This window comes from Bombus pascuorum, chromosome 6 (assembly GCF_905332965.1).
Source record: "Bombus pascuorum chromosome 6, iyBomPasc1.1, whole genome shotgun sequence".
Lineage (NCBI taxonomy): Eukaryota > Metazoa > Arthropoda > Insecta > Hymenoptera > Apidae > Bombus > Bombus pascuorum.
The window spans coordinates 3027548-3041324 of NC_083493.1; the positions used below are offsets into that span (position 1 = coordinate 3027548).

The 13777-nt window shown below is 35.2% G+C and overlaps 1 protein-coding gene and 1 long non-coding RNA gene across 3 annotated transcripts; one reads left to right on the top strand and one right to left on the bottom strand.

Annotated features, from left to right (window-relative positions):
- Positions 1–902: 902 nt before the first annotated feature.
- Positions 903–7914, bottom strand: LOC132907634 (glycine receptor subunit alpha-3). Of its 2 annotated transcripts, none has more exons than XM_060960913.1 (9): positions 7439–7914; positions 5946–6090; positions 5584–5666; positions 5285–5428; positions 5024–5106; positions 4341–4475; positions 3976–4076; positions 3287–3601; positions 903–2648 (listed from the first exon to the last, which is right to left on the bottom strand). In XM_060960913.1, exons 1-9 carry the CDS (start codon positions 7531–7533, stop codon positions 2463–2465), a joined length of 1287 nt encoding a protein of 428 aa, XP_060816896.1. In that variant the 5' UTR covers positions 7534–7914; the 3' UTR covers positions 903–2462. The 2 variants fall into 2 exon arrangements, with proteins under 2 accessions (XP_060816896.1, XP_060816897.1); XM_060960914.1 differs by having other exon boundaries at positions 903–2615; positions 7439–7911.
- A 4801-nt stretch (positions 7915–12715) lies between these two features.
- Positions 12716–13777, top strand: LOC132907646 (uncharacterized). Its single transcript, XR_009658232.1, has 2 exons — positions 12716–13196; positions 13564–13777. It is a non-coding gene; the product is annotated as an uncharacterized LOC132907646 (long non-coding RNA).

Below are 13777 nucleotides of genomic sequence, written 5' to 3' on the forward strand. Positions count from 1 at the left end.
ACTTTAGGAACTTTCTTAAAAGAACTTTAAGAAAATCCACAAAATGTCTAAAATATTAAGAAATATAATATACACTTTAGAAAATATAAAAACTTTTATGATAATAGGTAAAGGTGGTAATCGGAAATAAAACTTATGATCCATAGTATAGATAAGCAATAAAAAATTCAAATATAGAGCTGCATAAAGTTTATGACAGTCAGAAATGAATTTGGGCACCTCTTGTACGAAAGACCAAAAAGAGAAAATCAGTATGACACATTTACGAGTAAACGCCATCATATTTCGGCCGGATTCGTAAATATAGTATTGTACTAGTTTTCTCAAACGAAACAAGTGTTCTGCTACGTCTATTTGCTGTACAAGTGCGTTCAACGCATAGCGTTAATTAAAAGTCTTCGAACCAGAGTTATGTAAAAATCCGTAAATACTGGAGAGTTGAATTAGGTTAAATAACATACTAGAAATCCACAATTCTACAATTTTCCGATATTTATGCATAACTGATTCGAATCTTTCTATTGGAAACGTTCAATTTAAATCCATTTTACGTTACGTTTCATTCAATGTTTCCCGTATTTTCGTGAGCGTTTTAAGTACTGCATTCTCTTCTCTTTCTCCTTCTTCTGTTTAATATCATGACTACATTATATATATATATATATATATATATATATATATTTATATTATATATAAATATAAATAATAATTTATATTAATTATTGTAATTTATATTTATATTATATATAAATATAAATATAAATATATATATGTATATTATATTGTATATCTAGATTATTTATGTATATAGATATGTATCTATAAATGTAGACTATATATATATATATATATATATACATACACATATATACATATATATACATATATATAACCTACATATGTTATTCATTCGTGCCGCCGCGATAAAATTTCGTTAGGAAAGATTTAGAGTTTAGAATTTTATTCTATAACAATTTTTATATTTTTTCATCGAAGTTTCTGAAACGACATGTGTTTCACTTAAATTCCATATTTTGTAATTACTGCGATATCGTAGCACTGTGACGTACGCGGTAAACATGTTACAAATAACTTCGGAAGCGAAAATTTTTAAAATTACAACGAGATGATCAAGCTTTCTCGGAACAAGGATATTCATTATAGAAACGTTTTAGCTGTAAGGATATGAGAATAATCTCGAGTAATATCTTCTCATATTTGATAATCATTGTTAATAAACGGAAAGACAGCGAACAGAATGTAACGATCTTGTTACAACACCTGTCCACTGTAAATTTACTAGTTAGTTTAATTAGATTTACGTTAACAATTGTACAGTTATCAATTATTAACAATTAATTCAGCGACATTTATCACCAATGAGTAAGTTCTTACAACAAAACACGTATTATCTTTTAACAATAGTATAGTTATAAATTTAAAACAATTTAATAGTAGATTCTCGAATATTTTAATATGCTTTCTCAATATTTCACTTTTTGTAATCTAACGTGAAACGATTGTGAAATTATTGAACAGATCAAACGGTGCATTCAAACAGTTCCATATTCCACTTATCATGAACGAATATATATGCAAATTCTTCGATACAGTCATACAGCTTTTAATATTCACTCAGACGCATCGATCACCGTTAGCTACTGTTTCGCGTATCTTTTTTCTCTTTTTTTTTTCTCCCTTCATTCGCTCGTAATGAAAAGGATAAAACAGCGTATTAATCGACGCCTTTAAAAGAATACAATTAACGATTGCTTATATTCTCGTATCACTTTTCTGCCGTCATTTTGTTCTCATTTTCCTTTGAGTTACGATAAATGAACGTACAGTTTATATTTGTAATCGATGGATTTTATTATACGAAGTATATATCACGTGTATTCATTAAGTAGAGTGGGTTGAAAATAACGGTGCAATGGAGAAGAAAGTCAATTTTTGTCCACAAAAAAAGAGTTAAGTTTGATACTTTTCACTTCCATTCAAACATAAACTCTATAAAATTATATGTACAAGACCTCAACAATTTTTCCGATTTTTAGATTTTTCAAAATACTTTGAGCAACCTTCCTTTTTTTATAAGAAGAAAACGCTTTTGTTTATTGCTTCTACATGTTCTTCTTCATTGTACCAAGATTCTTCCATCTACTCTATGCAACTTGAAACCCTCGATCTCTATCACTGTTCTATCAATTAGGGCAACGACCTGAACAAAAACAAGCTTATCAATGAAGATTCACTTTCAGAATCGACTTTTGATCTGTAACACTTTCTCAATTAAAACATTCTATTCGACTGTATCCTTCAAGAATACAGCTACGATCAGGATTCGTTTCCGCATCTTCGTGCAGCGTCGTCTCTTCCTTTTCGTCTGATATCTCGTTTTTCAACATCGACGTTTCCGTTTCTATTTGTTCGAGCTCGTTGCAATCGGTTTCCACGATAGCTTAAATATACTCGGCGAACATTATCCAGTAAGTTACATTTAATACGGCGAATAAGAAAGGGAAGAAGACACGAGAGACTCGATCGATGTTGAGGGCACGCATTCGCGCCCTTTGGGCAGGTGTAGGGCCTGGCGGTGGACCGGTTGTCGATTTCTGCGATCGGCCGGATAACAATATTGTGTTCTCCTGTGTGATAACGATCGCAACTTGAACTGCTGCTGTGCAGACAACGCTTCTGTGCCTCGGAGCCGCGGAGAGATGAACGCGTGGTCGATAACGCGGTGAAATAATTTTCGTACCTTCCATCGAGGAACCTTCTAATTTCTTTCTCTTCTTTCTCTTTTTCACCGCGCCGATAGATTTTGGGCTACGTTACCTTCAATATATTTTTTTGTTCAAAGCTGCAAAGTTGCAGATGTTAACATAAAATTGCTCAAATATTTCTTTCGTAAAAACACGATGAAGTAAAAAATATCATTGCGTCTACATTTTATGATTCTTAAAGAAGATGATTGTGTTTCAACTATCGATTTGAGTCAAATTTTATTTAATTTCAAAGTTTCTGCAAAGTAACAAGCTTCTTCAAATAATTGTAAGAATTACTTACATTAGAATTATCTTTAAAAATATCCGGCAACTATCTTTGTTGTAAAAGATCATACGAAGGACATAAAACGTTATAAATTTGGATAAATCAAATTTTTTTAAGTCAATCATATTTTCTACGCAATTTTCAGAAACGCAAACGATAGAACGAACTTTTATCCTTCTTCTCCGAGGCACAGAAGCTGTCTGAGTCATTTAGATGTTCATCCAGGCGTTACCTTAGTAGCGATGTCGAAAATTTTATCGAGCTTTGCAGCATCGGTGCCGCTGGAAGATGGTGGCTGAGGCGGAGGTGCCGGTTTCGGAGGCGTATCTGAGTCGCCGAGGACGATGTTCACCAAACAATACTCCATCAACGCCATGAACACGAAGACCGTGCAAACCGACATGAACGCATCCACGGCCTTTAGATACGAAACAGGAGGCAAAGAAGCTTGACTCTTCGCGTGTTGCGTCGAAAGGGTCAGCAAGGAAGTTACACCTAGCGTTACCCTGGCTGGCGCCGCCTCCGGTTTTATCCAAAAGGAAACCCACTACGCAAGATATAAGTAACTGATTTCGAAATAAAGGCAACGTTATAAATATTACGAAATTAATAGGAAAAGTATTAAAATAAATGGCTGATAAATTGTCTTCGTAAGAGTTAGAAGTTAAATGAAGCATAATTAAGATCGAATCAAAAGTTTGAAATATGAAGAAAGAGATTATATCTCTAAGAAACAGATCGATTAGTCTATATTTAAATACGACAAAGTAAGATTGCAGGATTGTAGAAATGAAATAAAAATCAGATTAATCGTTATAGAAAAAATATCTAGGATGTTAATAATTTTAAATCCATAGTGTGTTCTATGATAACAGAAAAATAAGACATCTTTTATTATCCGTATTTCAACCTCGGACTTACCGACATGATAACGATTAGACAGGTAGGAACGTAAGTATGAAACAAGTAATAACCAAGTCTACGTTTCAAGACGAACACCACCTCGAGGCAAGTGAAGTTACCTGAACATTAAAAAGTTTCAATTAATTCTATTAATTCATCTACGCTCGACTCTGAATCTTTCTTAACTTAATAACGCGAAGACACACCAGACAACATTTATCCACGAACAACACCATTCACACGAAAGTCACTTTCAATCGAAACTGATTATTGGTTGACGTTCCTTTTCGATTTCGAGGCATATTTAAAACAGTTAATTAGGAAGAAAAAGAGCGTTCTTTCTTCCATGGCTAAAAACGACGTCGACACCGAGCGTCACTTACCAGTAGAGTAGACTTGCGTGCAGTCGGCTGTGTAATTCTTAACCAGTTGCAGCTGTGGCAGCTCAATGTTTTCATCGACGACGAGTGGCACGTCAGGATCCCATTGGAAGATCATTTCATCCGTCGTGTGCGATACTGTTGACCGAGTTGTTTTGTCCTTGTGAAATGGCACGGCATTCACTCCGTAAAATTAAAGGAATATTCATGCAGGTCTACGGTATCGTTCCGAAATGAAACACGATTGTCCGATCTCCTTTGACTCAACTCGATTGTCGCTAATATTGGACGTCTTTCGAGGACTTTTTTTACACTATATCAATGACACCGCGTTTTCTATCGATATCTATCGATCGTTTTCTATGTTTTAAGGAATCGTTGCGAATTGGATGGAAAATTGGAACGCAGATAAAAATTTATTATCGAAAAGTGGAGATAAAGTAGAGTGTATGATAATAATAGAAGGAAATCGTAAGAATTCCTGAAAATTGTGTATGGAAGAAACTGGAATGAATTAAATGGTAAGATTAGAGCGCAGATGATGAAAATGAATCGTTATGAAATGAGGATAAAATAAAGTGTATGGTAATGAAGAAAGATATAAGATATATAACATTCTATTTTACTACAGATAAAATATAAAGTGAAGGATTTAGAAGTTGATATAGAGGGAAAGCGTCACTCACAGCTTTCCATTTGTAATTTACACTCTTGCGTGTCGTGAGGATAGATCAGGAAGTTCATGGCACAGGATAACTTTAGCGTTAGTCTGAAACATCGTACAAAAATTTTGTTTCCTTAATGAAGAAAAAGAAGAGACAAATGTGAGAACTAAAAGCTTTCTAATCAAGAGCTAAAACAAACTATACTACTATTACTACCACTGTAAAAATAAAATAAAAATGATCGGCAATAGTATTGAGAATCTTGGAGCTTTCTTTTCTTACTTGACCATGTATAAAATAGTCTTGTCTTTGTACAACCATAAGTAATGATTCGGTATAGTCATCGTTTGAAAAGTCACCGATTTGGCATTCTTGAAGAACGAATCCGGCCGCCACATATTCTTCAACCAATCGACTTCCAGCAATCTTGAACGATACATTTGATAATTTTTTACGTATATTTATAAAACAAAAAAAATAATAGTATAAAGAACACTATGCCTAAAAATATTTTCCTTTAATTGGAATTTTCGACTAAGAAAACAATATTTTTTAAATTAAATCATAATAATTCCACATACCTGTATTCAGATGTCATATTTTCTGGCAACCGTAGTCTGTTATCTTTCCAAGTTTGAGCGAAGAATATATCAGCTGCGTAGGTCTGCAAAAGTAAATCACGAAAATCGACATATCAAAGTTTATATCAATTATCCATTAAAGCTTAAGTACTCTAATTTCTTTTGTGAAACAGAATATAGCATTTGTGATTAAAGTAAACATTTTGAAATCATTTCGGCGATGTAAAAATTAACAGCCACAGAAGTTACGAGAATCTCTTTGAACTTGAGATCCCATCCATGTTAAGGACATAAGCAGTTTAAGAACGATGTAATGGTTAGTGAATTTAAAAAAACCTTTTAATTTAAAAATTGCACCTTACCATTGAATTTTCATCTATGGAATCAAGACCCATAACAGTAACATGGAAATAGACGATAGTCGCCTGTCCATCTTTCTTTGGCGGTCGCATTTTATCGTACAGTTTAGGATCTTCCGGCAGCAGATCGAAGAACTCCAAACTCCTCCTGAAATTTCGGATCGCAATTTCAAAAAATTTCAGACATTTTGTTAATCGAATTATATAGTCTATGTATAAATTTTCACATAAATATTTCGTGTTAATACTAATCGATAAATCAGAATTATCCTCATATCTTGTTAGCACCAAAATTTTATAACGAAACAAAATCTTAAGCGATTAAACCATAGAAGTAATTTGTACAAAATTTTTCTCGGATTCACTTCCAGAAATTTGTTTCACAAGCGTTTCACTGTTTTTTAACTTGCAGTTTTCTACCGTCGCGAAAAAAGATGAGATTTCACTGTATGTTCCAATGTTTCTTAACACACTGTGTACGAAACACACGAAACGAAAAATTACGTGAAATTCATAAAAGCTCAGAACTGCTTCTCCACACTCTTTCGCGTTCGTTTATTATGCATCGTTGATAGTCTTTTCACCGTTTTTAACACGTTGCTTTACGACACTTTAATATCATACACATATTTGCACAACTACTTGAAATTATCATTATTTTGACATGAACAACAGTTTTATTACACGCTACACACTGCGCTTTATCGACTTCACTGCAATTTTGTTTAATACTTTAAACTTTTACTTCCGAATTTCTTCGAAAGTATCTCAAATTCTTCATGGTGATTTCATCGGGTTTGGAATCCTCTGCTTGCGGTGTTCTGAAGATTTCATATACCAACTAAATATAATATTTTATTCAAATTTGAGAAAACGTTTAGGTGCCTACATTAATAATTTTTACGTACATATTATTGCTATTTTTTCATTGAAAAATGAATAATCAAGAACATGATATAACTAAAGGGAAATTCATTAGAAGTAATAAAAAAATATCTATATGTTACAATTTCCTGAATACTATTCTGAATATGAAAAAATTGATATTTTGCTATTAAATAAAAAGCATTACAATTTTGTTCCAGATTGTCTATCGAAAGAAACCTTTTTAGAACTAAAATCTTACTCAAGGAAATGACAAAAATTTCCATTTGAAAAACCAGCAAACTCTAAGATAGGGAAAAAATATAACTACAAAAACAACGGTATTCGGTATAATTATTGCAGTATCTTTGCATCAGAGAATCCTACATTCGTGGGGAACATTTCTTACCAACAATTACTTCTTACGAACAAATTACTCGTAAGACAAGAAAATTCTACAATTACGTCCCTCCAACGAGATATGTTGTTAAGATGTTAGAATTCCCGAGAATCTTGGTACAAAGATATAAACCGAAGGAGAGGATCTGGCCTTGCGGAAGAGCTTAAGATGGCTGGCAATGTCAATTGGAAAAACGGAAGAGGAAGAGGCCATCTACGGAGAAGAATCTTACTGAGCGTCTGCGGTGCGTCCGAGCAGAAGAAGAAGCACGATCGAGGAAAGGATTGCGGAAACCATGCTGCCTCCATGCGTCTCGTCCATCGACATTCTTCGTCGATCAGCTCTCAGCGCATCTTCCTCGTGTCAGAAGCGGAACGAACCAACAGCGAAGCCGAGAACAGCGAAAAAGCGTTCCGGACAAGGAAGACGACAGACGAACGACGAGGAAGAAGGCGAGACGGAAGAGAAAGGAGAAAAAAACGTTGTTTGCGGCAGCCCCTGACTAGAAGGCAAGGTGATTCTCAGTTGGTGACAGTGACTGCGATTCTTTCTTCTCTCTTCCCCCTGACCGCTATTCCCCAAATCGCGAGGACGTACAACCGTCGACTGACTTCTTCAAACGACTTTGCCGAAGCTGCAGAATCCTCATCGTTGCTTCGTAGAGAGGCAGAGGTGGAGGTGGATGCTCGATGGTAGCGCGGTGGTGGTAGCGATGGAGGTGGTGGACCAGCAAGTACCACCGGAGGTACATCCCAATATACCTCGCCGCCACCCCGCCGTTTCTTCCTCTTAACTCGATACAGAGGGATGAAGAAAGGGGAAAGAAGGGGTAACTCTCTCTCTCGCGAGCTTGGTGACGTGTACAGAAAACGAAGACAGGGGTTGGAAAGGGTCGAGAAAGAGAGAGTACCGCGCGAGGACCGACGTGTTGAAAGAAGTGGTGGTAATCCCCGGTGGGTCCCTAAAGCGTTACGAGATGGTTCCGACGACACGAATTTACCCCAATGCGGCATGTCCGTGACATCCTCCGCTTTAGATAGGTGCCGTAATCGCGCACAACTCGCAACACACTCCACCACCGCATGTTAATTGCCACGATGAATACTACGAGGTAAGAATAACGCACCGATGAATAAGGGACCATGCGGAATTCGCACGTGTTTCGTTCGCCCGCTTCGCGTCGTTACGATGTCATTACATATTTTTCTTCTCAGTAGATTTGTTTCCTGGAATTTTAAAGCGCACTTGGGATTTAATGTTGTTTACAGAAATTATTAAGCCGTTGATAGAATAGCACGAATTAATTTCTCATACTCACTTTCTATTCTATTCTCTGTTCACAAGAACATCATACTTAAAAGCAACACGACAGAGATGTCAGTGGAACAGTTAAATTGTTTTTCATTGCCGGAGATTCATTAGCAGAATTCATTCCGCACGATGAAAACGTCTATTCGCTAGGTTTAGAATACTCCACGGAGAAGCGCGTAACGAGTGGTGAAGAACAGAATATCAAGGCACAGCTTTCTTTGATGTGGTTGCAACCTAAGCACGTATACAAAACCACCTTTCGTTTTCTTACATTTTCTGATAAGATCTCTAAGAAGAAGAAGGGTTAGGAAGAAGACGTTTAATGTAATTAGCGAAAAATAATTTTTATTTGATATTTTGAAATTTCATATACAAAATATCAGCAAAACGAGCCAAATATATTAGAAATATTATAAAAGCATTGAAATATTCAATCTTCAAATTGCAAAGAAGATCTAACTACGACACATATTTTTCTTCAAAATAAAAAAGTAATTACAGATTTCGTTGAACGCATATAAACGTTCAAAGGCCAAGATCGTGAATTTTGCTTGATGCATACATGCATTCTTAATCTCAAAATAATTAGAAAAAGACAGATTTCCATAATTGATACTTCAAACTCTCCAAAACAACTGCTACGCGATCATAAAAAATCAAAGATCTGATAATCGACAAAACGAACCCAATGAAAAATTGAAAGACCAATCGAAATTACGATGAAAACACGGGCAGGAAGAAAAAGAGAAGAGTGGAGAGGAAGCACGTCACCGTTGACGAGAGGAAGAGAAAGCAGAAGAATCGAGGTGGAAAGGAAAGGAATGGATCCTGCAATCTCTCCTCTCGCTCTCGCCACCCTCCTTAAGGGTGACTCTCAGAGACGTTAACTACCGTGCTATTTGAAGACATTGTCGTCGACCAACGGGACACGCCGCTCGATATATCGATCCTCGAAAATTGTGCCGCGAATAGAATGCTACGTGTTCGCGTCGCTCGTGCATCGTGAAGTGGCCGCTCTTCGAGAAGGTATATAGACACGCATGAGCACTCTCGCGCGCGCGCACGTACACATGTTCACTCACTTCCCCGAAATTATGTATACAATCCCGTCTATAGTCGCCGGACACTTACGAACTTTAAATATGAACTTCCCTAAATCAGACTTATCATAGAATATTCGATGTATAATATATTTTCGTTTTTCCTATAATACACAGGCTTAATGAGTTTCAACGTCATTTAATAATTGAGGGATTCAGAAGAAAAGTAATATAACTGAGGAAATCCATAGTTTTAAAAAATCTTAAAATTCAATTTTTAATACTAAAAAGTATTAGAGGCTTATGGACACTAACATATATATATATATAAGTGCATGGTCTTTTCGACACCTGCTGTGGAATATATCTTCATAACGATGTCTCTATTAGTCGTTAACAATGGGATTTAGAAATTTATTGGAAGCCTAGAGTATTAACGATAGAGTATTACCTTTTAGAATCCTCTTATGTAAAAGATAGGAAGCGAGAAATATTAAGTGACGAGAAAGAGATAGGCGTTAAAACTCGAGGAGATACCTGCGGTATATCTCACTATAGAAATGCACTTCTCTGCAAGGGTGGCTCGACATCAAAAGTGGTCCCGATCGTTATCAATGATTCCCAGAAACTTTGCATTGTTATCAATAGCCCAAAGCACGCTCGTCGTTGTCCTTATCCCGAAGTCATCACTTTATGTTCACCTTTTTAAGAACAAGGTCGTTATTTTTCCTACACAACATTCAAAAAGTGCATCTATTCTGTCTTTTATATGAAACGTCTGAAATATAATAGTCTTAAAATAAGGGAAGAGGGAGATATTATTTCTATCGAAAGACTGTTACTTAGAGTAGAAAATTTAATATGCATATTAGAAATAATTGGAACCACCGATATAAAATACACTTATTCATCAGCGATACATCTCCGTATTTCCGGAAATGTTTTTCATTCGAAGTATTAAATCGTTCTTATTTCTCAACTTATAATTAAATAATCATTACATATAACTATTCTCATTAAACGAATGATACTGATACTATCATTAACAGTGGAGGATAATCGAGATCAATGTTCTACCTTAAAATGACACTTCTTTACCACGTGACACGTGAGGGAGAAGCTGTGTTCGCTCTCATTAGTATATATCACCACAATTAACGACATAAGTTTCCTCAGAAATCTTGATACTCTTCGTCTACGTGGAATCGTAATTCACGTCACGGTAACGTTTACGAAAATTCCTCCCGATCGAATTTTGTTGATTTACATATACGTACATTTAATAGAGTAATGTGTAACGTCCATCTTTAAAAATTAATTATTTAATTTTGGTGTAATAAAACGCTATACGTGTTTTCAACAAGGTACGAAGAAGTTTTCGTATTTCTTTATGTATAAAACTTTTCTTTCATTTTAGGAATACGAAATAGCTAAAAAGATAAAGGAAGGAAGACGTTTTATGAAGGGATGCAAATCATAAGATCATTGATCTTTTTATAAATGCCAGGAACCACACAGTTTATTAAAATTATTAATTAAAAGATTACAAACAAATTGTGAACACCCAAAATTAAACACTTTAAGAGAAATTTGATCAAAGAATGTGTATAAAACATGAAATCGCGAAGAAAAGTGGAAATTTAATATCGTCGTGTAATTAATGAATAATACTTAGTCAGAGCGAGTATATTTACTTCTACCTTGACCTCGTGACATTACCTTGAAAATGATAAGAACGAATTCCTTTTCCCTTCACTGATTCTAAGTCGTAGTATCGACCAGCCTCTTTGAAAGACGCGTTTCCACAATGCCTTTCTAATTGTTAAGTACTGTATGCGATATGGCAACACATTGGCGCAGACATTGCTACGTCTGGATTCCTTTGAGAAGGAAAATTATCAAGAAAAATAAAAAATTCAATGTTGCTTCTACATCCGGATAGTATGATAAATATCTCTTGAAATCGGTACCTTTGTCTTTAGAGATGTGTTTACATTCTTCCCCCAAAGAGAAACACTGAAATTGATTTGATTATCATAGGATTTGCTTTAGTTGTGTCTTTTATATTAAAACATATTCGGCCATTAGGGCTAGCAGCCTCAAAAAAGTAAATTTTATTTATTGGATTTGTTTCCAGTTGAATGGTAGTGTTTCTTTAACATTTAACATTGAAGGCCAACGTTAAAACAACGTTTTATTTGTAATCTTTTTCAATTATCTCATTTATGATAAAAAGGTGGTTGTACAAAGTACAAGTAGTAAATTCTAAAGTGAATTTCACAGAATAATATTAATAACATCATCGCTCTTTTTTTCACTTTTCAATCTATGATATTGATAAGCATGATTTATATATGATTCGTAAAGAGCAATAAAATACACCGCACTTTCGAATTCCCCATAAATGTATAAACATCCTAATTACTGTATTAAAGAATATAAATAACCAACTGAATAGCAACCAAATATACAAGTATTCCCAAAGAGATACTTCCCTTTTGTATATCTTGAAAAACTCCCTTATTTCGCTAGAATAAAACCGATATTGATCGATATTCTTAGGTTCAATACGATGACAAACATGCATGACACATGCCAAAATCGGATATATATTTCGATGCGTCTGGTGACGTCATTTTTCGTAGTACTGACGTCGATACTGCAGCTGGCTGTCGTTAGAAAGGAAAGAGCCGAGAAATGGATTGCTGAAGGAGCGGTTCGAGTGGTTCACGGCATTCTGCTATTCCCAGTGGTGTTGCAGGCCCAATGACCTGATTGTCGAGGTAAAAAGAAGCTGCTCTCGATGGTTCGTTACCACGAGCCGCCCCTCTCCGTCCCCTGACAGCAGGATCATGTCTGCGGCATTTCTACCAGTGAAAAGTGTCTCGCCGTCTATTGCCACCACTTTCGGATTCATTTTTTCTATTCCTTCGAGACCGTTCCATTCGTGTAACTCGCTCACCACTTTTAACGAATGGAGTCGACGAGCATGAATTGGAAATCTTGCACGATGCTCGATGATACACGAATAAGACGGCTGGGATGATTGATTACAGGATATATGTAACGTTTCAGAAGCACGATACAACTTTCTTCGGTAGGTGATTTTGTGTCATTGAAAAATACAATGGAATAGTTTGTAAAGTATTATCCTTAAATTTCAGATTATGAGTATGATACAATTTTAAGAGTGGGTGTAATCTTAGTTCTGATTTTCGGGAAAATTTCTTACCATGGAAAAGAGAAATGTTATCCGACGCAAATTATTCTTAAAATCTGAATTCTCTTAGAAGTATAATGAGGATTATTGTTGAAGTAACTACTTCAAGAAAAAGTCTACGCTTTTTCTTTTGTATACCCGTGACCTGGAGAATAGAATTTAGTGAAACAAAAAATTCGAAATAAGGAGAGTTTCATGTTATTGTGCCTTGGAATATAAATTTTGTTTTGTCTTACAAGGTCTAAAAACAAAAGAGCTATAAGTAGATTTGTGCTGCTGTTTCTTATAGCCTTCAGCTAGAGCTACATTGTTAACTTTTTAGTAATATCCTTTTTGCTATAAATATATGCTATCATAGCTTCTTCTATTGTATTGTAACACTGTAAGAGTGAGGATCTGGATCAGCATACACTATACCCGTATTTATATACTTATTTCAATATATATTCTATTACAATTCATATATATATTCATGTATATTCTATTACATTCAATATATTTTCTATTACAAACTCATCCACTTGTTCCTCTATCAGACAACCTCAACAAGTATTATCTCAAACTTTCAAGCTTATTCTCATATATGAGCTATTAGGAAGCAACATTGATCAACTTTGTTAATTGAAAAGTATAAAAAAGTCATATTCCTACGGTTAAAAGCCTTCTGAGAATTGAATATTAATCGTGCATTTATATAATGAAACTAAAAATCTATTTTAATATGTCAAAGATAGCAATTTTGTCGTTTCTTCCGCATGCTGTTAAACACTTTTTCTTTTGGTGAAGGTTTCCCGATAAGAGGAAGCGATTATCGGAACAAGATCATCCTATTATCGAATTTAAAGATCTATATTTGACTCGCTCGAGGATGAACGCGGAGATGAACGTTTAAAAAATCGAACTCGTCTCAAGTGGCCGAAGTGTTGCCAGCTTCTCTTCGATCACCAACGACGAAGCATTTACGTCAAAGACTGTATGACGTCATCCAATGAGCTAGAAT

What these genes read in the sequence shown, in the direction of transcription:
- LOC132907634 (XM_060960913.1), bottom strand. Translation starts at nt 7,533, where the DNA reads ATGTCGATGGACGAGACGCATGGAGGCAGCATGGTTTCCGCAATCCTT. An exon ending in TAAATTACAAATGGAAAGCT is followed by an intron (nt 4,476 to 5,023) that starts GTGAGTGACGCT and finishes CTCGGTCAACAG; the next exon opens with TATCGCACACGACGGATGAA. An exon ending in CACGCAAGTCTACTCTACTG is followed by an intron (nt 4,077 to 4,340) that starts GTAAGTGACGCT and finishes TTTAATGTTCAG; the next exon opens with GTAACTTCACTTGCCTCGAG.